The sequence below is a fragment of the Bombus huntii genome, chromosome 2 (genome assembly GCF_024542735.1).
Source record: "Bombus huntii isolate Logan2020A chromosome 2, iyBomHunt1.1, whole genome shotgun sequence".
NCBI classification, from domain to species: domain Eukaryota; kingdom Metazoa; phylum Arthropoda; class Insecta; order Hymenoptera; family Apidae; genus Bombus; species Bombus huntii.
In genome coordinates this window covers 98,095-124,864 of record NC_066239.1, presented here as the reverse complement: position 1 = coordinate 124,864, position 26,770 = coordinate 98,095, and the positions used below count along the sequence as shown (strand labels likewise).

Here is a 26,770-nt window from a genome sequence, read left to right as displayed (position 1 = left end):
CTACATCTGGTCTTTTTTAGTTTTCTCAAGCACTGAAGCCATCGACAGCGTGTAGACAAAAGACTGCGACGAAGTCAGGCCATAGACAGTAGACAGGCGACGTTGGCTTCGGGGTTTTTCAGTTATTAGGTAACACAGCTAGCGTGCGGATCTGGACCAGCTCAAATTATATTTTTACTTATTACACTTCTATTTAAATATATTTTCTACCTTACAATTTATCCACGTGTTTTCTCTGTTTACACACCGAATAACCTCAACAGCACGTGTGTTGTAAAATTTGTAGGTAATACCTTTAGCATGATGGTTATGTCAATTAAGAAATGTACTAAAAATACATATATATATGAAGTAAAGGCTTTCGCATAGTCTATCACAGTGTCATTCAGCAGGTCCTTAACTGGGCAGGAGTACCTGTCAATGTCTATGGGGAGACCCGTGGGATATAGGGTCATGAACCATAAACATGCATGTTACTTATTGTTCATTATTAGCTGCTTGGAATATAATTCTCCTCATTAGACGAGTGATTATTACTACATATATCAAGGCAAACATTTATACATATACATTTATGCACGGGAAATTCTAATACATTGCCTGTAAGGACAGTAACCGAATGGCACTCAGTCATTCTATTAAATGACAAAAATTTCTTTTACTCTGTGTTTAGGCTATGGTAATACACAGAAAGTCGAATTGAGTTCTCTTTTAGAATCAGAAGGTTTGCAAAGTCAAATAGCACAACAAAAGAAAGCTTTGGAAGAGAAATTCAATGAAGAGAACGATGAGACTTGTGAGACTAATTTTTCTACAAATGTAAATTCGAAAAAATATAATGTAGAAAAAATGGATTGTGACTCTGAAGAAGCAAATGCGTATAAACATCACTTCATACCGGGACCATCTTTCAATTCGATGACTGATATAATGCCACCTGCACCTCCTTTACCACCACAATTAATGGCCAAGTAAGTACAATTTAAAAATTCTAATGGAATGCTGAATACTTCTAATATTAATAAGTAATTTGGAATAAGTTTAACATTTTATTTGGAAAAAAAATACGAAATTTTAATAAAATGTACTAGATTACCAGATAATGATACAGACGCACTTTCAAGTATGTTGATGTCATGGTATATTAGTGGTTACATGGTATATTACACAGGTAATTATTTCATATAAGTATTTTATTGTATATTAAATTTTCAATGGACTATGTTATTTCTTTTGTAGGTTATTACCATGGTTTGAAACAAGCAAGAAACAATCAAGAGAACAGGAAGAACTGTTGATTATATCAATTTTTTCAATAACAATATAACAATAATATAAGATATAATAAAATATAAAACTCATTGTATTTATTTACTTCAATTATTTGAAATAAAGAACAGCTTTATTTTCATATAAGACTTTAAGACTTTTTTAAAAATAATTACTAAGATAAGAAAACATAAAAAACATATTTTTGATAAAATACACTCACATATATATGTCGGGTTATCATTAGGATTTAAGGCGCGTAATGATCCTTCGTTTGAATTAGCCATTGTTTTACGAAACAGAGAATATATTTACGCGAATAAACAAGGTTTTACAAAATATTATGAATAATGAGTTTAATAAATAATAAGATTAACAAACGATAAGTTTAACTAATAATTAGATTAAAGATTAATAAGTTTAACGAACAATAAGAGGAACGAATAATATGTCTTACGAATAATGAATTTAACGTATAATGAGATTAACGATTGATAAGTTTCACGAATAATGAATTTAATTAACGCTATTAACAATGTTCCGGGGTTCAAACGAATCCACGGTCAACAGGATAACTCTTTACTATGTGTAGAATAATTTTAAACACAAACTACAATTGCTGAGACACTCGGTAAATTGCTCGATGTATCACTTTCCAAGGTGATCACACGAATGAATATCTGATGAAAATCTTTTTCGCTATACGATTGCATTTGTTTGTTATATGCTCGCTGGAAACATCGAGAAGGTTCCAATCGTTGTTGCTAGGCAATTTCTGTCAAAAGTTTGTTGTATACTCTTTGGAAACATCGAGAAAGATTCAAACGCCGTTACTAGGCAGTTTCTGTCTGGAGATTGATTCCTAATACAACGTGTGTCCCATTATATCGACATCTCTAAAGTACAATTCTATGTGATTTCTAGGGAGAACAATACAACCGATCCACACCTTCGTCAGGCAAAACGTTTATCCCGTGACCGTGGCTACGTTCGGCGACCAGTTGTCACCTCGAACCCACTTTCGCTTTCACAAATATCAAACAATTACAAATGACAATTGCTTAATTACAGTTATGATAAAATCTAGGCTAAAGCATTAGAAGGCTTCCTCAAAATTGCAAAGGGAAGGCTCCGGTTTTCCTTTCATCTCCGACATATATAATACAAGGATATAATACAACCGAACATTTTAAACTTAGCCTATAGCGCGTGCGCGCACACACATGCACACACATGCGAATGATTTCTCGAACGATTTTTCAATATCTGTCCTTACGATTGCGTATTTATTTGTTCCACGTATCATATTTATCTATTTGCATAACTGTAGGTGACATTTTTTTTAACAATTTTGCTAATATTTCATAACTTTTTAATTCATATTTCAAAGTGGTAACAGGTGTTTCTTTCTTTTCAAGTCTCCTCCATATCGGGCTTATTTCTAGTAGCCACGCTTGCTTACAAAGCAATTTTATATCTGCACAAGAATATCTTTCAGTACATTTTACTATGTGGTTTACAATATCTGTATTTTCTAATAAGTGGTTGCTAAGGTATAATTTGAATATACCAAGTCGAGCAACTTCATTGGGTAATGATACGTATATTTGCTTTTCGAGACGCCTGAGTAAAGCTGCATCAATGCCCCTAATAACATATTTACAATAAATATTATCGTTCTATTATACTAATAATAATGAAGGAATACTTCAAACAACACAATAACATATTTGGAATTTGGAGAAATATTACGATATTTTCTACTTAGAAAACATTGAAATAACGTGATATACGTACCAAGGGGAATTAGTTGTAGCCAGAAGAACTACATTAGAATTTTCATTAGACACTAATCCATCCAATCTAGAAAGAAGTTCTGATCTGAATCTCTTTGCAGGTTCAGACAATATACAGTCTCCTTTATTTGTGGCGATCCAGTCAATCTCGTCGATAAAAATAATTGTAGGCGAATGACTATAGGCAAGTTCAAATAAAACCTGTTCAGTTTAACAAATGTATTATTCATTAAATATTATATTCGAAATTCCTTAAATTCATTGCCTCATCACGAATATGATATCATTTCGTTTTCCAAACAACTATTCTATTTATATATAAATGACGAAAAATAAAATCAAATCTTTTTATACCTAGAATCTCTCCTTCATAGACAAAGGAACAAAGAAACTTACATAGACAAAGCAACTTACACGTATATACTTCTCGGAATCGCCTCTCCATTTGCTGACCAATGAGCTGGCAGTTATGTTAAAAAAGGTGCAATGGCATTCTGTCGCGACTGCCTTCGCTAACTTCGTTTTCCCTGTTTTGTATATTTCTTGTAAACACGTACAGAAATGAAAAGAATACGAGTATCTTACCTGTACCAGGTGGGCCGTACAGCAAAATACCTTTCCAGGGGGAAAACGGGCCATCAAAAAAGATAGGATACTTAAGGGGATACACAACGGCCTCCTTAACAGCGGTTTTACATTCCTCTAGGCCTATAACGTCATCCCAATGTACATTTAATTTGTTTACTATGATCTCCTGTGACGATACAAAGATAAAATGGCGTCTTCTCTATATTAAGTAAGTGTTACGTAATTTGATATTTGAAGCGTTACTGAAATCACGTCATCGTCGATATACGTTGGACGGTTTATCGACGGGAATTTTATCGTTTAAAAGCTTTACGATACGTATATTAATCGAAAATAACTTACGCATGAGATGTCCTCAGCAATCTTTCGTAATTCCGGATTATCTGAATAAAGCTTTTCAACGCATTTCAATATCTTCGATTGCATGGATTGTTCCATTGGGACGTTAAATAGCTCTTCTGATGAACGTCCATCATTCTCATTGGGGAATATTGACGTCACTGTCATTGCGAGATTAATATGATTCGTATTGTCATCAGTTATCTTCTGCTGTAGATTCGTCTCTTTCACAGGCTCACTTCTCGCTTGTTTACTAACAGATTTGGCTTTTGTCTCAATACTTCTACAAACACTGGATCATATTGTAATACGATACGTTGAATACGATACGTTGAATACGTTGAATACCGTTTAATATCGTTAAATAATTTAAATTCTTACGTTTTGCTTGCATTTGTCACTTCCCTCGTCATTTCCCTTCCAGTTATTTTCTTACACAATATGGGATATTTTTGAAATTTCATCTTGTAATAATTTTCATACTCTGCAACGATAATTTCCAAATCGATGTTGTCGCAAACCCGATGTTCGGGAGATAGACGAGCTTCCCGGAATAATACATCGCTAACGTCTATATACATAAAAAAATGTAGTTTTTAATTAATTATAGTTTTTAACTAATTAAAAATATTTTTCGCAATGACTGAACACTATAAGATAACCATCAAACAACTGTTTTATCTCTAGGTAAGACAGGCAAAAGAATGTATTTACTATATAAATCCTCGAAGATAATTTCTTGTCTTCTGCTTTTTAATTTCCAATTTTTAGATGGATAAGAATAATTTGAATTTATACTTCATATATTTGTTTATAACTAGTTAATCTACATAATCGATTGAGTTATTCTTAACTACTGAATTACCGATGTCGAATTTTCAAATTTGGTTTCGCCTTCTCTCTCCATGATGTCCACTGATTTCTATTTCGATTGGTCACTGACACTATTCAAAAGAATTGGAACTAGGAATATATTTTAATTATAATATACTCACCCATTGTGTTCCAAATAATCACATACAAGGTGTAATATGTTCCGATGACGTTCCGAAATACGACTCTCCTCCTAATATAATTATTTTTTCATTACAATAATATAAGGTTTTTCATGTAATTTTTTGTTACATTTGCGAATTCAACGAGTTACACATGATTTTTCATGAAACACGAACGTTAAAAATATTTGATACAGCCTAATTATAAAAATTGTTAGAAGCAAAAGTCATAGATACTATGTGCGAGTATCGCATGAAACGAACAGCTATTAAGAGAACTGCAGCAATATTACAAATCAAATAACAAAACACACTCGTCTGTGACGTGGAAATTCTAAAATCTAAAATCTAGAATATTCCTTACCTTTTTTCGCAGATTATAAAATATCTTATTCATACTACCTTGCATCGATAAATCACCGTTCATAGTGACACTTTCAAATCGCCTATCGTTTCTCAATGCATACGAGAATTTCCGTTTATTGCTTTAAAAACAACCCGTCCATTGCGTTTCTCTTAAAAAATTCTTTCAACTCTGTTGAAAACCGAGCATCAAACAAGAGACAAACGATTTGTTGTCATGGAAATGTTTGGTTCACACATAAGCAACGCACAAATATAATGATAGAATAGCTGAGTGTGTGTACTGTATAGTAAGATGGATGCAACATGGAAATAGAAAGAGAACACCATGTATAGATACTTCCTGTCCTTGTTTAATCAGGCATGCACACTAGTGGACACTGACGCTGCTCGTATACCGCTGTTACATATTTCCTGTACAAGTGCGCGTCATTAGACAAGGACGGAACATCCTCTCTCTACTTCTCTATCGCGTTTTTAGTTCGCTCACGAGCTCTGTACTTATATCTATTACATTTCCACCATAAGCAGCGGCCGTGCAGTGACTTACAAAAGTTCCGAACGGTTCCATCCTGGGCGGACGGTTAATTGCGTTCGGTACTTCGAGGCAGGAAGGTGAGTACAGAATCGCTCCTCTTAGTACTCTTATTAGAAGTGTTATCATCGAATATAAGTTTTTTCAATAAATTCTTATCGTTTTACAATCTTTCTAGAATACAATGACGTCAGCAATCGATCATTTTCGCGAATTTATTGTAAAATAATTGGGGGAATATCTGGAGTTCTTTATCGGTTTCGACTGTAAAATCAGCAACTATTCGAATTTTTCATTCATAATTGTGACATTTTCGACTCTTCCGTTGCCAAGACTCTCTTGAGAGATTTTTGGCACGTTCCATCACCCTTGTTAAACGAGTGCACATTGGTGGATATATTGATTTTAAAAACCAATACGTGTACGAGATTTATTATCTCACTGGGACAAAGAAATCCGTTTTATTCGCGAATTTTCCGTGTTTCTTCTTAATTTTCGTGAGTGTCTGGCGCGGAGCATTATTTGAATGAACTTTTCATCGTTCAGATTATATTTCGTTTAAAAAGATTGAAATTGATGTCGAGAAGAAATGAAACAAGGTGCTCGGGCATTCTTTCGTTTCCCGGGGAAAGAGAAATATGAAAAAAAACGGTCGTTCTTCCTTCTGCCATTTTCGTCCATTACCAAAATGGCATGACCCAAGTGTCCCGGGCCGTGAATCAATCAAGCGAATTTTGAATAATTTTTGAATAATATCCAGTTAATAATTTGTGAAACAAATTAATTTCATTTTATTGTTGGAAACAAATTAGTTGGATTTTTCTTTCTTTAGCAGTTTTTGCCAGAGTTGACCTGACGTGCTACTTCAGTTTCCATCTTCGCTTCTTGAAACTTCCAACGTCCTTGGTGTTGGAGTCTCCTTGCCCAGGTGAGTACATAGCTTCTAGATACTCGTCGCTGTTCATCCTTACGAGCCTCTCGAGCTTTAGTTGTCAATTGTTATCGTTAAAGGAAGAGAAGCTCGCGACAGATGTTATCAAACAAATCGTTTATTCTCGAAAAGTTCGAACTTGTTCGTTGCGTTTGAATATATATGGACGGACGCCATTTTTCATGACATCATCATGATTTGTCATGTCGTGAGTATAGCTTCTGACTACCATATGTTTGTGATTTATGTGAAATTTGACCACTATACCGTGATAGAATAATATTTCCAATGAATTATAAATATTTTACATTGTGAATTATAAATATTTGTTACAAATTATATCGTACTTGAGATGAAAATGAACCATATATCTGCTTATGGAATATGAGGTAGTAAATCATTCGAAACATAATAACGATTAATTAAGCACATATACAATAACGTTTACGAATGAATATTGCGAATTATTGTATGGCTTTAATGCGGTATTTAATGTTTTGATTGCGGTCTTTGAAATGGTATCATAGGTGCTGATATAATATCGCGCGAAAAAGGAAAGACCAGTGGTTAATATTGCAGGTGCACCAGTGCGTTGCGCTCGTCGAGGGTGGTTTTGACGCTGGTGCCGAGGAAAGGCGCAGAACGTGTTCGATCGACCCGCGAACGTAGCCTGTGCTCATACTGCGACAGAGTTCGTTTCAGTTAGGCTCAGTCGCTGTTTGTCCGTCGACAGCGTATAGTCGCGTCGGCCTACGATTCCTTTTTTCTTCTTGTTTCTTGCGAACTCTCTCGCAACAGCCGTTCTATACGTACGCCGCCAGTATATCGCGTGATCATCGTTCCCGTTGCTCCCCTTACCCTCTCACGTCCTTCGAAGAAGACCTCCCTTTGGTTTTTCCTTGTTTGGAGGGAATTCATCGCTCGGACACATGGACTGCGAAGTACGAGGGTATTCCAATTTTTTAATATATAAATTTAGTTTCCTCTATGGTGTTAGAGAACATAACGCGAGCATTTTATGATATAACGAATATATTCGTATATATTTTAGTTTATTCATTCGTCAAATTTCCCTAGTAGGCCGGCCTGCAGCTCACATGCAGCACTTAGTAAAAATTTGTTTTGTTAGAGGTTGGCCATTCTTCTTGCTATAAAAATATCGTGAAGTCATATCATATGATAAAGCACCTTCTGAAAGCTAGATGCTCGATAACGAGCCTAATGATTCTCGGTAGTTTGTAATGTCAAGCTTTGAATTGGCGAGATCGCTTTGCTGTCAAACCGCCGTCCAGCGGCGACCACATTCTTTAACCACGTTCAAGGGGTATATCACGCTACAGAAACCATCAAAGGGTTTGCAAGTTAGTTGCCTTTTAGAAGTGGGGCAGTTGGTTGTTACATGTCATCCGTAGTTGCTGGCTGTTCTCCTTAGTCGCCATACATCGTAGAGACGACGGTTATAGTCGCCAGTTGTCCTTGCTAATGGTTGCTTGTTGTCGCTAGTTAGTTCTCGTTATCGTTATGTATTCCATCAATCACGCGAAATTTAACGTATGGGATTTTATTCTTCTTTATTCTTTCTGTAGGGAGATTTTTTAAGACGAGGAAAATATAGAATATTTCAAGACGACGGTAAGGTTTGAATTTAAGTAACTATTTTATGATACAACAAAGTGGAAAAACGATTTAATTTTATAAAGTTTAAGGTAATTTTTTAAAAAACTTCGAATTTAAAAGATTCAAATAGATATCTTAAACGTAATTAAACCCTCCATATCGTAAGAAATTAAATGAAATTGCGCAAGAAAGTTAATACATTTAATGTATTATTTTAAACATTTATTTAAAAACATTTATTTAAAATTTAAGTGTAGGCGTTGACGCGCGCGCGCCATTCGAAGCATTTGTCAGTTCGTTACATCTGCGGTAAAAGTTGTAACTACGAAGAAGCTTAACATATGGTGCGTCTCAAGACGACAGTAAAAAGTATTAAGAGATTTTTCGAGATTTTTTCTTTTAAGTTTCCAAGTACTTTTTCTATTTAACTTCTTTTTTTTGCATTTTCTCACAATATTCGATAAATAGAGACGAAATATGACAGTTCTTAGTTCGGGGATTTATTGGTTCGAAAGTTACTTCAAAAGTGTTTCTGGAGTTTGTGCGGTTAATACTTTTAAACTACTGAGTACGACTTATTCCGTATGGCTGGACAAATCTTTGTTGATACTGTAAGCGTAACTGGTCCGGATATTGTCTTGTGGAGATAGAAAAATACACGAAGTATTGATTGAACTACATATTTTTTTAATTCTTTTTTAATTCTTTTAGTTCTTCATATATTGATAATAGAACGATATTCCGCTACTTTGAGCACAATATAGTAATGTTTAAATAAATAATAAAATTTACGCATTTCGTCTTCATGCGTCGATAAGAAAATGCAAAAAAAGTTAAAGAAAGATGATGCGTAGATGCGAAGTTTAGTCAGCAATAATATTTAAAACCTCTAAAATATATTGTACACATTTATTTGCAAATAAGCTCAATGAAATTAAACTGTAACTGTGTTTCCAATAATGTCTTCGATGTATTGCTCGCCATTATGTCGGATTAACAACTCTAAGTGATCGACCTTAATCACTAAATGGCGGCCGTGATTCAGTGGTATAGCTTTACATATGACGGACATCGCAGGCGCTTATAAGACGTCTATTGTGAAACGTTTCCAATAGCACCGTTTATGTGATAGTGAAATCTGAATATATATATATCGCTGAAATATATATCGCTTATCACTTGAGTCTGACACGATCGTTTTTAAATAGAATCACAATTTTTTATTCTTTACAAAATCAGTCTATAAAGATTATGTGCAAATAAAATAGATAAATAGATAAATGGTTGTACAAACTTATAAAACAGATATTACAAGTATATCTAAATAAATGATATATTTATAAATTGTAATATTTGATCTAAAGTTTAAATAAATAAAAGAGATACTCGTGACTTACAATAAAAGTATTTTTTTTCAATTTTTAAACAAAGCAAAAGTGGATAACAATTTTTCAAAATGTAAAAATCAACACAATGGTTGGTTTCTTTAATTAATCAATAACGTTTAAAGTTAATTAATGTCCAGAGTGGTTTGTACATTTTGTATTTCGCCGTATTTCAACGTTCGCTGTGTAAATAGAACTTGATGCCTGAAATATCGAAAAAATAATTAAATCCGATCGTTCCGTCGAATTTGCAAATTGTATACTCGTGTAAAATCGAGTGCGCTTGTGTATGCTGATACGAAATGTGGTAGTATATTTTTCTTTTTTCGATTATCGTTATCACTTTTTGTGTGGAAAAATTAATTCCGTGAAATGGAAGTGCAATCAATACGGTTTATCACGAAATAATAGCACAACGACGGTACATATTGGTATTGACGTCAGCTTCACAAAATTTCTCGAGTATCGCGGTCGACTATTTGGGTTAAGAATTCATTTTCAAGGTTCTACAAGCACGAGTATCTTATGGATATGAAATTTTCAGTGTACATTTTAATAACCATATTTCATATTGCATGCTGCGGTCCAAGAAAAATCCGCAGTTAATATTCTGCTAATCCCTGGTGCTTTTAAAGACCATAAGTAAGGTCCGTAAGGTCGTCCGTAAGGTTTAAAAGATTTCGAGTAGATTTGTATTACGTATTTTATCTTCTAATTTTTAAAGAGAGGGTCGTGTTTAATTAATTGAAAATGACGAAACTGTAATGGGACATTATTATCAAATATTAAACGTGGTTCCATTGGGTACTTTTATGGTCTTTGCGAGATATATATGCATTATACGTTGCTATTAGCAACGCGTAGCGATGAACGATGGAGAGCAGTACCTTCGTTATCTCGTCTCGGTTGTGTACATATCAGTAATGCACAGTACTCGTACTAAATATCTTACAAATTCCATACAGATTTTCAGATTAGTTTCGAATAATACCAACACGACCATGATAGTCACAGTACAGTATTAAATAGTGCCACTATGCATAATACACTCCTAAAATGTTTCTACAAATATATTTGTCCGAATATTTTTGTCAGCTACTATATCCTAACCAGGATTTATTAAACAATATATAGATTTAAAAAAGAATATATAACGACATTACTTGTTTAGGCTAGATTGGTTTAACTTGTATAGTTTTAATAACTGTGTAAGATCAAACAAGAACTTATCGTTAGTTTGGCGAGATTTGATTACACGAAGCAACATAATTGCTTTGAAACTCAGGACAGAAAACAATGTCAACCGGTAGACGCGTTTGTCTGGTGAACGTGTAACGCGTGAATAATAGATAGCGACAATCACGCGAACGCTAGTTACAGCTGACTTGGCTTACATTGTAGCATTCAAACTAGAGTATACGAGCCGTAAGCGCTATTGAAAGTTCAAAGGCCGACTAGTGAGCTTCATCCTATCTCATTTTTTAATCAGGCGATGGATCGACGAATCGTATTGATTTCGAGGATTATTATAGTTCTGTGGCAATTTTAAAGCGTGGTTTGTCTAATCTTGTCTCGTTAGCTACAGACTCTTTGGCGAGCAGCCTGAAACTTGATCCAGTTTCGAGAAAATGAAAAATTCGTTTCTTCTCTTTGCTTCCCTGTTCCCTCTTTCCTCCTTTTTCCCTTTTTACATCGCGTTAAGACCCGTTAAATAATATTGACTGCCGTGGACGCTGGCTGAGAAGTGCACTTTATAACTAGCTTTAAAATCACTGACGTCGATGAGGACAAAGGTAAGTTAGAGGGTCATTTATCTGAGCTGGTGTTATTCGACCTGAACTCTGCAGCTTTTCAGAGCTTCTTTCGTTTTTCTTTTAAGAGCAGAGATGTTAACTGGTCTTTTGTTACGTGTAAGAAGTATGTACTAAAGCTTATTTATCACCAATTGGTTGCTCAAAATCGAGATATACATACCTATATTACATTAATACGTTACAGAAGATTACGCGTTAGTTAGCTTATGAGAATTTATAGTGTGTCACAGATCACAAAAGCAGAATGACTACTTTTTCATAAACGATATATGTATATGAATTGAAAGTTTAACTATTACGCCACATACTTCTCTCGATAAACGTCGTCGAGTGCATATTGTTAAAGAATATTAGCCATTTGAATTAAATAGTTTCGAAGATACTAATGCTTCTGTGAAGTTTTTGCAGGCTGTTAATTTTTTATTGAGATAGTACAAATTTTGAATAACTTCGATTAGAAATAAAAATCACATTACATTAACGCGTAGAATGTAACGTAACGTAGATAATGTAAATATAAATTATATTACAAGGAAATAATACGGGTAAGTAATGTGAAACATTCTGGTTAAAATTGCATCCTTTGAAGGCTAGGACACACAGTACTTACGAAGTAGATTAAGTACCAAATGGGGTACTTAAGAAAATTCATGTTGTCATTGTTTAATAAACATCTTCAGCTAATAGCTTTCTGCAAAAGCTGGTTTAAGTTATGCTAGCTTATTCCTTATTAATTGCAATTATATTGTTCGTATCTCCTAGAGGATTAACAATCCATTTTTATAATGGATAATAAAAGTAAATTCCTATTAGGTTGTCCCAAGTTTCTTTCGTTTTATAAAGAAATGACAGATGCACAACATATTTTGTTTTATGTTATTCTATATTATTTTACATTAAATTGGAAAAAGGTGGATCACACGTAATTCAATAAAATAATATAAAACGAAAAATGTTGTACATCTATTACTATCTTATAAAACGAAAGAAACTTTTAAAACAACCTAATATTTCTCTACTACGACGCTTTTACAGTGCTAAAATATTTGATAAAAATGTTAAGAAATTCTAATATTGATTTAAGCGTATCGATTTATCTGCTCTTCATATTTAATCAAACAGAAATTGTTAATTATGATTTCCACTTAAAAGCGGATTGCATATTATGAGGATAAATTATCAAATTCATCTCTAATATAGACATTAGAGAATCATTCATAGCCGCAATCCTGTTTACCGCTAACATTCCTGGTACTCAATAATTCATTAGGTGATTGCTTTAGCCGCACAGAATACACCTACAAATAATTAATCGCGATTAATATTCCATCGACTTTTGAAAATCCCTCATGTGATCTATTTCATGCGATGAGAATACGTATAAATTGAGATTGCGATCGACCATCCTCAGTCGGATAAATCGAGTGATTCAAATTATAACACAAAAAAAAGTTAAAACTAGTTACATTATCTTATTCAATTTTTATGTATTATTTGGCGGAAGAAACTTTGGTAATTGGTAAGTAAAGTTCACCTCCTTAATATTAATGATTTTAATATGTTATTAAGCTCAAAGTTCTAAGGAATTTTCTATATATATATATATACATATACATAACTGTATGCGTATATGTATAATATACGTATAACAACCAAAGTTCAGCTCTCAAGTGTACGCAAAACTTTTATGTTCATTTTACGCTATACCAGTATGTTTCATGAATTTGTTTGCTAACAGTATCGAAACAAATAACAAGCAGAGGACGAGCTATTCATGAATTGTTTTGCCAGCGTGTACGCTTCCAATATTTTCTATTTGAGAAAACATACTTGTTGCTATTGCAACTACAAATATTTTTACAGTCGACGCTTTTGCCGTGAATCATTGGCTAACAAGTAAAATCGAGAAAAAACATGGTTTATTGTGATGGAAATGTGGAAAACCGCAAAACCGATATAGAAGAGAAAATAAAGGAAAGGAAGATAGATAAGTAGAAGCTTGGGGTCAAGTTTAATTCACTGAAACCGAGCTGCTTGTATTATCACAAAACAAAATTGCCAGTACGTCATTTCCGTACTCTCGTCCTCGCGAAAATGGTTTCGCTTGTTAAGGAAAAACGAAGAGACAGGGAAGAGAGGAAAAAGCAGACGGAGAGCGCTTTTAAAAAGCTGGCGAACCGTGTGTTACCACAACGAGACACGCGATGCTATTTGTCGCTTTAAATTGTGCCGCAACTCGTTTTTGAGATCTTTGCCAGGGGCGCGTTAAAACATGCTGAAAATATATTTCTGGCTTTTCTGGGGTTTAACTGAAATATGACAAATAACGTTGTAAAACATATGTACTTATGACTTACAGAGTAATTGAGTGTACAAAATATATAGTATACAAAATAGCCAGCGATTTAGGGCTTTAAAAGATCAAAAGGAAAGAAAAGAAAAGAAAAGAAGAAAGATAATATGTTGTGGCAGTCTAAGTCGATCTAAGAAAATAGATAAAGGGAGGGAGGGGCAAAGCTAGTTAATCTGGAAAGAATCCAAGCGTCAATTTCAAGCATTTACAGAGAATCAAGCGGGCTGGTTAAAGTCGTGAGTTGAGCAATTATCCCGCGTTAGGTTCAATCAGGTTAGTCCCACGCGAAATTGATCCAACCATGCGAAAACGAGTGTATTCTGATTTCTGTCGCAGATACTTCTGGCTAGTGCAGTACCTACACGGTGGTTGTTGAAATAGCCGCTTCTCATCTATTTTCCGCAGCACGGACATCATCCTTTGATGCCTTACGACTAACGAAGTTTTCGAAGATGTACGGCAGTTTGAGATTCTACTTGAAAATGATCATGATTGCGGTCTGTGTGCCGTCTGCTCTTCTTTTTGTCCTTCCGTTAAAGACTGGTAAGTTGATACTGATTAATTATGCGATCGAAACCCTATATAATGGCTACAAAAATGCCGCTAATATAATATTCCTTCTTTCTTGTATCTGTCTGCCTCTCAGGTCGTTTTACTAATTATTATAAGCTAATATGTATTACTAATATTATTATATATATATATTATTAATATATATATATATATAATATTATATATTAATATTATTATATATATATATATATACATATTATATATATATAATAATTCTATATTGAAAAAAATATGAAATTATCATGATATATACATTACTACATAAGTTATATATAAAATATGTATATTATACCCTTGCCTACTGACTGATATTAATTTCTTTCGGTCCCGAATGCGTTAAAAGAGAGCGCAAAGAAGTCGAAATTACTTATTGTAATTAGTAAAACGACCTGAGAGGCAGACAGATACAAGAAAGAAGGAATATTATATTAGCGGCATTTTTGTAGCCATTATATAGGGTTTCGATCGCATAATTAATCAGTATCAACTTACCAGTCTTTAACGGAGGACAAAAAGAAGAGCAGACGGCACACAGACCGCAATCATGATCATTTTCAAGTAGAATCTCAAACTGCCGTAGATCTTCGAAAACTTCGTTAGTCGTAAGGGATCAAAGGATGATGTCCGCGCTAGGGAAAATAGATGAGAAGCGGCTATTTCAACAACCACCGTGTAGGTACTGCACTAGCCAGAAGTATCTGCGACAGAAATCAGAATACACTCGTTTTCGCATGGTTGGATCAATTTCGCGTGGGACTAACCTGATTGAACCTAACGCGGGATAATTGCTCAACTCACGACTTTAACCGGCCCGCTTGATTCTCTGTAAATGCTTGAAATTGACGCTTGGATTCTTTCCAGATTAACTAGCTTTGCCCCTCCCTCCCTTTATCTATTTTCTTAGATCGACTTAGACTGCCACAAAATATTATCTTTCTTCTTTTCTTTTCTTTTCTTTCCTTTTGATCTTTTAAAGCCCTAAATCGCTGGCTATTTTGTATACTATATATTTTGTACACTCAATTACTCTGTAAGTCATAAGTACATATGTTTTACAACGTTATTTGTCATATTTCAGTTAAACCCCAGAAAAGCCAGAAATATATTTTCAGCATGTTTTAACGCGCCCCTGGCAAAGATCTCAAAAACGAGTTGCGGCACAATTTAAAGCGACAAATAGCATCGCGTGTCTCGTTGTGGTAACACACGGTTCGCCAATTTTTTTTTTTTTTTTTTTTTTTTTTTTTTTTTTTTTTTTTTTTTTTTTTTTTTGATATCGGTGACTGCCATATTCTCTTGAGTTTCCAAATCGTAAAGAATCTTTCCCCAGGGATTGGTCAACTGTGTATGTCCCCATGCGACGTAACTTGCTTAAGGAACACGAGCCGGTGATATGCAGGCAACGTATAATTGATTATCATTCGCTCTGAAACGCTGAAGTAATGACCAGTGCAGTGGTCCAGTGGTCATATTGAATGCCGCTGGATATATCAGCATTTGGCAACCTAACCCAGAGAAGCAGGAAATATGAAGCCACCGAATACCAATTAACTTCGTAGTTGCACGGTTCACATTCCATCATTTCTGAATATGCGAGGACAGTCCTCTTATTGTGCTTTTAATTCTTTTATTTGTTTCATTTTCAGCAAATATACTGGTTTTTTTAAATTAAGCTTCTGTTTATACAGAGTTACAGATTATATTAATTTTATATAGAATATATTTAAGAAAGATATTTAATTTTTTGCTAGTTAAGTATTGATCGATTAAGTTACTGTACCTTTGTTCCGATAAATGCGTGCCATTTCCTCGAATCTAATATCATAGCAAATGCCAATACCTATTTTGCAGCCCTTCACATCGAACGTCGTTAGGGAGTTACCAGGACTGAGTGAATCACTCTCTCGAAAAGTAATCTTATTAGGAATGTCGATGTCGAATAGATGTACCTAATAACATAAAAATGTAGTCGCTAATTCTATTGCTGCAACTTTTGTAATTTAATATCAAAGTTACCAACTCCTAAACTTTAATTATTTTTTATTTAATAACTGACAGCGTTTTTATCACTTTCTTTTATTAAAAAATCCTATCATTTAATAATGTTTAAAAAGGAGAAAAAATAAGCATAATAATATTTTAAGTATTTGAAAAATTTATACAACACAAACACATTACAACAAAAATGGGCGTTTCCCGTATCATAACGTATTTTATAAACCGTAAATTATAGAATTGGTTATAGTATACGTATGTACATATGTATATTCCTAAATTATTCCTAGATAGAGTCACTTTCTTCGCCCCAATATTTTCAAATTCAAAGCCATAAAGGAATATATTACTTACCTTTCGGTGTTTTGCTATCAAAGTTCCATCGGGACCCCAAATAGTACAGGTATTGTACAATTTATCGCCCTCTATTTCAGGCATCGTACCACCAACTACATAGATGTTGTTTTCTTTAGCTGCGTTCGATGAAGCAACGCTCGTTTCACCATCAGGAATACTCTCGGCGTATTTTGGAAAGTACTCTGCATTGCAATATTTCAATTAATGAAATGTCTTTTGTTCCAACCATAAATTAAATTGAAATGTTTGTCAGTTTTTTATTTTTTAAATTATTAAAATAACTAAGTTTTATATTTCGACTTAATTAAATATGCAATTACTTAGCTAATAGTATATATAATAAATTGTTTCTACAGGTTCAAAATGAAAAATGAATATTTAGAAATATTTAATTACGACAATGCTATTTGTGTTAGCATCAGTGGCTTGTTACTCAACGACTTTGCTAGTACTTTTTGAAACATAAAGTTAGTTTTCAATTAACACTTATACTAGAGGCGGAATTATAAATGCAAAATAATTGATAATACTAATTTATAAGTACCTAATTATTAGTATCTTAAAAAATATATTTATACAAAAATCACGATAATCATGAAAATGGGGAAATCCTATATTCTCGAATCAATTCACAATTTATTTTGCATATTAATTAGATTCCGCGCTCATCAGTACGTACTCACTGGCGACATCGAGAAAATGTATCGGCAATTCCTCGTACGACCAGAGGATCGGAAATATCAAAGGATATTATGGCGCAGCGCGAGTGGAGAAACAGAAACATATGAGCTTAACACCGTAATACTCTTATCATAGAAATAGAAGCAGTCCTCAATTCCCGCCCTCTAACTTCTATCTCCACCGATCCAAATGATCTCCTAGCCCTCACTCCCGGACATTTCCTCATTGGCGATTCATTAATGTGCTTACGTGATCGAGATTTCAGGGACATTCCATCGAACCGACTCTCCAAATGGCAGCATATCCAACAGCTTAAACAACATTTTTGGAACCGCTGGCATAAGGAGTATTTGAACGAGCTAACCAACCGCAATAAATGGAGCAAGGGTGGACACAGCATCCAAAAGGGCACAATCGTCATCCTCAGAGAGGACAACGTTCCCTCCATGCATTGGCCTCTGGGCCGAGTTATCAAGATTCATCCAGGCGCCGATGGTGTCATCCGGACAGCTACAGTTCAGACGGCAAAGAGCATTTTGGATCGGGGCGTCAAAAGGCTTGTCCCACTGCCAATTCAACCCGATCTCGAGAAACCCGAACAACTAGCCACCGAGACGAAATAAGATGGGAACTTCAACCACACCTCCCTAGTTTGATCGGTACCCTCTCAACGGGGGGAGAATGTTACGCCATGCGGCTTACCATAGGTCATATTCTTAACTATCGATCGCGGCACTATAATGTCGCAGACGGATCGTCGTGTCTGCCCGGCAAACAAACATTGTAGTGGCAAGCGCATGGTTCATTAAGCAGGGCGACTTCCAGAAACGTCGACTCGTGGTCGTTATTTTACCTCGCGTAAAAGAATGTGGCGTGATCCGAACGTAGTGGGGGTCGCCTTCCAGAAAAAACGAAAAAAATCGAAAGGCGTTCAGAACTTTTCGAGAAGTCGAACCGTCAACACATGTGGTATGTCGCGCATTACTTATCAACCAAAACGCAGTTACATTTTTTTTGTTCCATTTATGTCTTTCTAGTTAATAAGTTGTTGAAATAAACATTAATTTATTTGTGTTAATTCTGTGGAATTTCATTGAACTACTGAACTGATCAGTTCGTGGCGTCGATTATTTAATCGTAACGGGAAATTACAACTCTCGTTGACGTGCTATCTCGCGATCGCGTCTCTCCGCGAACGGTCGAAACAAAATGATTCACTAAAAACTGTCCTGAATTCCTAAGAATTTATTTACCGCAAAACTGACAAAGTGTTTATTTAAAACATGAGGTTGAAGGTAGTCCTTTTCTTTCATTTCATTCATTTTCATTTTCTTTCTTAAGTATGGCTAACACAATATCTAATCAATTAAAATTTTATATTTTCACGTGAAAAGTTTCTTTAGATAATTATTATCAACATGATGACTAACTCTTACGGATTAATACGTGTCTGTAGGGCAATCCGGTGGACTTGATCGGCCTTTTACTTCGAAAGTTGAGTAATCGGTGTCGCTCTCTTACGCATCTTTGAACTGTATAAATGTTTTAAAATTGTTTGATCCAGAATGTACCACACCGGACAATCAAGAAGGCAGGTGCCTTGACTACAGAAAATGTAAACCTCTGCAAGAAATATGGCAGATACAGTACCGTACAGCCACCGATTTTTATAGACGATCAGTGTGCAGATACCAGGGCAATGTTACGATCGTTTGCTGTCCGAACGATCCAAACAAAGAGAAGAGAGAAATTTTAATAAAAACTGTGTATAAGTATAAGGCTTTGCGACCACCATACTGTGGTTTTAGCAACGTCTCTCATACCAGGGTGGTCGATGGTAAACCAGCTGAACTTGGTACGTTTTATGTCTTTCTTTCCGATTAATAATAAGCCATTTACTGCAAAGAATGAACTTTAAAGGCATTAAACAGCACATCAATGTACATTTCAATTAGACTAAATAATAATGCTATGATTTTATCGGTAGTAACTTTACTTATTAACTTGAATTATTTCTTTCTTTTACTTCATGTTAGGAAGAGTATCTTTTTGCTTGAAATAAAAAATTGATATAGGAGTAATAATATGGATAGAGATCAAAAACTGTTAGGGCAGAAATTACACGTTTGAACTTTATAGTTCAGTATAGTTCAAATAGAAATTATATAGAATTATTTAATAATTTGTATTCCACTGGAATAAAAATTTAATTTCTGTCTTTATCAAATCTCTATTTCAGAGTATTTGTACGTATGTACTTATCGTCTGCTGTATGATCGAATATCGAATAGGTAATAATCGTTGTTACTCGTTATGTGAGAAAAAATTATGTACATTCACAACTATGGCTATTGCATTTTAGGCGATTGGCCATGGATCGCTGCATTAGGTTTTCGTAATCCCCGAAACCCAGACAAACCACTATGGAAGTGCGGAGGTTCCCTGATATCGGCTAGGCATGTTTTGACCGCAGCACATTGTGCACATATGGATGGAATAGAAAACATACACAATCATAATATTGCCATTCTTAGATTGGTGGAGGAGGTGCCATTTTCGAGTAAGTCCTCAAATATATATATATATATATATATATATGCTATTGAGTATTACTGAAGTATCATATCCTGAAATTTCTTACTGTACACATATATTGTGTCATAAAGCGTGTATAATTCTTTCTCATACTTTTGGTCATTCGTTTCCTGCATTTTCATTTATTTTTTTATTTTTCAGGGTACGTATATCCCATTTGTACGAAAGAGCCCCTACGAAAGAGCAACTTCGTCGGCTATAACCCCCTTGTTGCTGGATGGGGAGCATTAAGATATAGTAAGTGATATCAATTTTATAATAAAATTAAATAGTTCCAGTCTTAAATATCTTTCTTATTTTCTTCGTAGGACGACCACGACCTAATGCATTAATGGAAGTACAAATGCCAGTGATTAAGAACGCCGAATGCAAAATAGCTTATTCCAAATTTCCTAATGCACCTGATATCACTGATGGTATAATATGCGCCGAACATGCTCAGGGTGGAGAGGATTCTTGTACGGTAATTAAGTTACAGAGTTACTACAAACTATACGGTATCTGAAGACACGTCGATTCGAATTAACATCAAATCGACGTCTTAAACATTAAAAATAATAGATAAACACAATTTAATAGTTTTGCCCACTTCTCACACCTCGTTATGGTATTTAATCTAATTTCCTTCTAATCTTAGTTTTGCTCAAAATACATATAACATGTACGTTATAAATTGGAGTATTTCAATACACAAATCAATAGAAGATTATTACTGTATATAAGTATAATTTCAATACAATTCGATCGATATATTTCAGTATCTTTGATTAAAAATTTAACGATCCTTTCAGGCTGACCGCGGCGGACCACTGCTGATACAACATGAATTAACCTCGTATTTAATAGGTATTGTGTCTTATGCTTATAAGTGCGGCACAGCTGGGTATCCCAGCGTTTACACTAGGGTCACATCGTACCTTGACTTCATTCTCCAAGCGATGCAATAATATGATATTACTGTTCCATAAATATCATTGTGTAAAAAACGTAAAGTTGGATTTTCTTATTGTGGAGATAAGAAACAGCTCAAATTTACATTGTTTTGTACGTTACAAATTATAGGCTTAAAATGTACGAAATGTAACTTTGAAACGACACTAATTTTTTACGCACGATAAACCTCCACGACTTAGGTATGTAAAGATGATAAACGTGTATTAATTCTATTAATTTGGTAATAATAAACCAACTTTCTGAGAAGTTCTGTAAATTTCGTTTCTGTTGTATCAAGAGAATAATGGAATATTCCACTTAGATCGTATACTTCTTGTACGTACGTACAAAATTTTCCGGCTAATCTAAAACACTTCATAAGATAGAGAGCTTCTGGAAATTCGGACACAGAGAGTGCATAAAATACAAGATAAGTCTCGTGTCTTTCAAAATTATTTTTTATTCGCTAAAAACGTCCTGTGAAACTTCACTTATTTTTTATCACTTTCCAATTCAATACACAGTTTCAGCATTTTTGACTATATGTAAGAGAAATTTCCATTCAGCCAAAGGTGTACTTACAGATTATAGATTCCTATACGACTCTCAGTAAAAATTTATCCGCACTCCAGATAGTTAAAACTTCTGTCGACCGTATTGATCCATCTGCACTCTTCGTATGACGTCAATATCTGTTCAGTGCTGCTGCGCAGGTTTCTTTGTGTTACGTCAATTCGTTTGTGACCGTTGCGCGAGTAATGGCGCTTTGCAATGGTGATTTGCAGGAAAACAGTGCAGGATGCTGTGATTCGTTTCTTGTGGTCGGAGGTTATGTTTGATGCCTATATTTATCAAAGATTTAATGCACATTATGGAGAAAGTGTTTTGTCACGAAGTGTGTTTGAATGGGCACAAAAGTTCAAAGAAGATCGCACAAGTGTTATGAAAAAACAGCTGGACGCCCGTCCACATCCACGATGACAACATTGAACGTGCTCATGAACTTATGCTCTATGGAATAGACGAGTGACACTGGATAATGTGGCAAATCATTTGCAAATCAGCCACGGCTCTGCTTATGCAATAGTGCACGACAGATTTGGATTTTAAAAAGTTTGTGCGAGATGGATGCCGAAAAAGCTGATGAAAAGGTGAAGACGACGATGCATTCGTGGTTCGCAGCTCAGCCCAAAACATTTTTTAATGAGAAAATACAAAGGTCCTTCGGCAAATGGACAAAGTGTATACAGAAATCGAGTGATTATGTCAAAAAATGATGTATGTCTTTTTTGACAATTGCTTAAAATAAATTCTACACCGACAGAGCGGGTAACTTTTTACTCACCCTCGTAAGACACTTAAATTTCCAATCTATTATGATGAATAAAAGAGCTTATACTATTAAATCTAATTGTATTTTGTTGCATGAGAGTACACGTGTATGTGATGTACATTACCTTTATATCCCCTTGAACGCTTCAATATTGCGCATATATACTATATTTTGTACAGCTTCTATAAAATTTCGTATGTTTGTTTAGGCTGTTAATCTAGAGGCTGGAGTACAAAGAAGTGGCACAATGATGTGGGCTGATGACATTTATAATTATCAAGGAATCACCCCTACATTCGCTCAGGTATATATCGTTGACTATAACGTATTTAACATATATGATTGTTAGAATATTAATAATTAATTTTTAATTCTATCAGAATTTTAATGAAACTGTCCCTTGGGAAGGAAGAACTGATACCTTGATATCACGGTTTGTACATCCTATATATACGACAAATTTTAGAACATTATATAACGAAGAACCAGATCGTCGTGGCCATGTGATGTGAATAAAAGGACTTGAATTTGATGATATTTTTATAATGTTAGATAACATAACTAAGTATCTTCACAGTAAGATAGGATGACATGGTTTACATGATCTTAATGTTGTTCACTCGAGTGATGATATTATAAGGAAAAGCGTAATATCACAGGTAGGATGATTCATAATTTAGAACTACTAACTCATGTATGTATTAAAAATTAAAGAAATATATTAAATTTTATAGGATATTTATGTTTAGTAACCAGTAATTCAGAGATTGGTATTCATGGTTACTATAACGAGGCTGTAGAAACGCACCCTTTCTTCTTTGCAAATGGTCCTGTATTTATGTCTAAGCCGAAACTGGAACCTCTGAATAATTTAGATTTATTCTTGTTATTTTCTAAAATACTTATCTACAGTATACCATAAGGAATGATACCGTATCGCACCTAATCAAGTGCCTTAAGAAACATCAACAGGATATCACAGTAATCCCTTATCGACTGATATGTAAGTAAAAGTTATCTGTCATTGTTATACACAATTATGTGTTAGTGTTATACACAGTTATTTATCATTTTCTATTAATTCAGTTGTAGCCACTACAATATCTATGACACTGGTAGTAATTATAAGAACAATAATGATGTTCTATAAGAGGAAATGATGATTAGGAACAAAAACTTACAGGTAAGTCAAAGTATATGTTATTTGCCATTTGAAAAGAAAGTTACTAACTTGGAATTTTTTGATAAATAATAATTGTGCAAAATATATTGGATTTCAAATTTGTCAAAAATTGAAATTTAAGAAGCATTGTAATAATATAACATTAATATTTTGATTTTTCAGGAGATATCATGCGGTGGATGGATAATATGTAAAAAATATTAAGCAGTATATGAATTTTCATATTGCGTAGAGATAACAAAATGAATTTTAAAAAATGTCGACACGGTAATAAGAAATAGCATCGTGACAAAGAATATATAAAGACAGTTTCATTTTTTATAAATAAAAATTTGTTGTTCCAGATTTTGAAATACAGTGAAACGTTTAATTAGTATCTTAATATCTTTAAATAATTATTATTTTAGAATCAATTGTAATTGTATCATACGTACTTTTGAATTCGTGCAAGAACATATGTAATTTTGAAGTAGTTATTATTAGGAAACTGTTAGACGCGAACAGTATGCGAAAAGTTAGTATGCAGTGTAATAATTATCAATCAAAACACAAGAATTAAATTCTTGAGGAAAAAATTTCCGGAATTTCTTATTTACATGATTATAGAGAAATCCATAATAAAAAGGAGCTGCTTTCTAATACTTCGCTTCCTTGTAATGCCTACGTTAACAATAACGAGGTTCGACTTTTTGTTTTTAGAGGGATACTGGAAAATTTGAAAGTACAGTACCATTGGGAAGAAAATCACGATATTGAAAACGATATTTGCAAGTAAATTTCCAAAAAATCTGTTTTCAAATTTTCGCTTTCTATTTCACATTAAAAGAAAGGGAGGGCTGCCTTCTTTTTCTGCAAGACAAAACAAACATTCTGAATCTCGTATCAATGAATGATGTCAATAAGTTATTTTTCTTTTCAGATTGAACAATATTCCAGATTTATTCATAATTTCATACTACGCGAAGAATAGACTTTCATAGGTATATAAAGGAAATATTAAGTATAGGAAAACTCTTTTTCGTTGTAGGTGACATATGCTTCACGGTTGAACACATGTATTTTTGAACACATATAAATGAAAAAGTACTCTTATGGAGAAAAAGAATTGATACCTTCGATTGACATTAGATAATGTATATAAACTTATGAACAATCACTATCACTATCAGTTTGTATTTTAGGTGCACACGCAGATTTGTTGGAGTTCTTATAAAATGTACTTCCTGTACGAACGTTTTATTCTTCCAAATTTTACGATACTATGTCTCATATGATAACTATATGGATTAAACGTAATATAAATGATCCGAAAATAGACTCGAACGACATTAATTGTCTTTCTATTTATACCAATATCGAAAATACAAGTAAAGCTGAAGCAATAGTATGCAAGAATGGACTATTTATTATTTTAAACCAAATCATAGCATATTCAGAATGCACAGTATTATCATGAAATGTAAATGAATCAGTTGTAAACGAACGATTTTACTGTAAAATCGTTGCCGCCTTTTTTTCATCTGAAATATAGCAGCAATGAGTACATTCTTTTAATATATAATAAAACGAGATATCTTTATAAAGTTACATATGTCATCACTGGTAACTGTTATCTCGTATGACGCCAAATATACCGTTAGTATGGAATGATATTTTTATGAAGATATACTTTAATGATAGATTTTATGAATGAAACGTTATATAAGAAAAATTATCTCTTGTTATTCTATGAAGTGTAGTAGCTAATGAAGATTAATTTTACGAAGTGTTAGAGTAAAAGAGAATTAAAAAATTAAAAAGATCTAAATAAGATTGTTCGTGTGGCTTAATTATCTCAATTCTGGTACACCACTTGTTACATTCTAACTAATTAGCGCTAAACAATAACTTGCAAATATTAAAGATATTAACACCTAAAGGTTTTCAGGAAATTTTATAATATTTGATTATTGTATATCTAGTCATTGATTGATAAAATTTCTTGTATAAGCATAGATCGAGGTTGACGTCATACGCAGATTGCATATCATTGACAGGTATCGTTTTAATTTATTTTATGGCTAGAATCGTTTGAATATTATACGAATAATTATTTCCATTCGAACGATTAATAAATCACGTACCTATAAAAGATATATTACGAAAAAGACGTGACGAAACAAAAAAATATTGGAAATTCCGTTGTCATTAGATCAATTACTTTTGCAATGATTTTTATTTCCATGTAATTACATATGAAATGGGTAATTCATTAACATCTCCTCGAATCGAATATAATTCGTTACACTTCACAACGATTCAAATAATGGACGGGAAATATATAATAACTTTCCTGTCCTTGCGTTAAAATAGTACTGTACAAATCAGATGATACAATCTAACCCCAACCTAACCCCAAAAAACCCAATTACATCCACATTGCATGACTGCACACTTGCAATGGATTTTTGTGATTTCAATGTCACAGACAATGACACAACTAATCAGAACACGTTCGAGGCTATAGACATTGAAATTACCGCGTGTTTAATACGTTTAAAGCATAAATCTAAATTTCACGCGATTATTTCTTTGTACATTGTGAAACTCTTAAATTATCTTAATCGAATAAATAATCCTAATGTAATAAAACATCTTGAAATAGACCTAGATATCTGAAACAGAAACTCGAAGGATAAGAAATCCTAAAAGGTACTAATCCTAAAATAACAAACTCCTAAATAATAAACAAGTGATAAAACCTGTTATAAATAATAAACCTTACCTGGAATAATCAAATCCTAACTAATCGAAAATAAAATAAGGCAAGCAATTCTTAATCTTTCAAGTAATTTTTCCGAAAACACAGAAAGATAGAGAAATTAAAAAGACGCAGCACAAATTGCAGCACAATGAAAGTTTCGGAGCGATGAATACGATCGTATTAAACTAAATAATTTTCAAAAGTGAAATTACACTGAAACGTATATCGATGATATTTGTCATTTCTACGATCTGTTTCGCTTGGTCGTGCTTCTTTTCTGATGTAAATTCAATTTATAATACGAACTAAGTTTCTTTTATTATTATTAGTCCTGCGTCTTTTTAATTCGTCACTTCTTTTATTTCAGAACAATGACGGGCTCCAAGATGCTG

At 33.7% G+C, this 26,770-nt stretch overlaps 3 protein-coding genes across 15 annotated transcripts in view; 1 reads left to right on the top strand and 2 right to left on the bottom strand.

Annotated features, from left to right (window-relative positions):
• Window positions 1-2,554: 2,554 nt before the first annotated feature.
• On the bottom strand, window positions 2,555-5,018 carry LOC126878210 (katanin p60 ATPase-containing subunit A-like 2). 9 transcript variants are annotated; one of them, XM_050640768.1, is made up of 7 exons: window positions 4,988-5,018; window positions 4,374-4,914; window positions 3,996-4,284; window positions 3,651-3,852; window positions 3,462-3,592; window positions 3,067-3,266; window positions 2,555-2,916 (listed from the first exon to the last, which is right to left on the bottom strand). In XM_050640768.1, the coding sequence occupies exons 2-7, from the start codon at window positions 4,571-4,573 to the stop codon at window positions 2,556-2,558; spliced, it is 1,383 nt and encodes a 460-aa protein (XP_050496725.1). In that variant the 5' UTR covers window positions 4,574-4,914; window positions 4,988-5,018; the 3' UTR covers window position 2,555. The 9 variants fall into 9 exon arrangements, with proteins under 9 accessions (XP_050496725.1, XP_050496726.1, XP_050496733.1 ...); XM_050640769.1 differs by having other exon boundaries at window positions 4,374-4,563; window positions 4,988-5,012; XM_050640776.1 differs by having other exon boundaries at window positions 4,374-4,563; window positions 4,707-4,988.
• A 9,742-nt stretch (window positions 5,019-14,760) lies between these two features.
• LOC126878216 (omega-amidase NIT2-A-like) overlaps window positions 14,761-26,770 on the bottom strand; it is an 82,725-nt gene continuing 70,715 nt past the window's right edge. For 2 of the 5 annotated variants that reach the window (XR_007695595.1, XR_007695594.1), the window contains exon 2: window positions 14,761-15,256. Coding sequence is in view for 3 of the 5 variants with exons in the window: in XM_050640786.1 (XP_050496743.1) it covers window positions 15,930-16,063; window positions 16,339-16,507 (303 nt within the window). In the remaining 2 variants the exon portion in view is untranslated. The other 3 variants (XM_050640789.1, XM_050640786.1, XM_050640787.1) reach the window with 3 other exon arrangements.
• LOC126878214 (venom serine protease Bi-VSP-like) lies at window positions 18,248-21,785 on the top strand. The gene is made up of 6 exons (XM_050640784.1): window positions 18,248-18,560; window positions 19,954-20,151; window positions 20,328-20,423; window positions 20,495-20,649; window positions 20,978-21,319; window positions 21,704-21,785. Exons 1-5 carry the CDS (start codon window positions 18,458-18,460, stop codon window positions 21,131-21,133), a joined length of 708 nt encoding a protein of 235 aa, XP_050496741.1. The 5' UTR covers window positions 18,248-18,457; the 3' UTR covers window positions 21,134-21,319; window positions 21,704-21,785.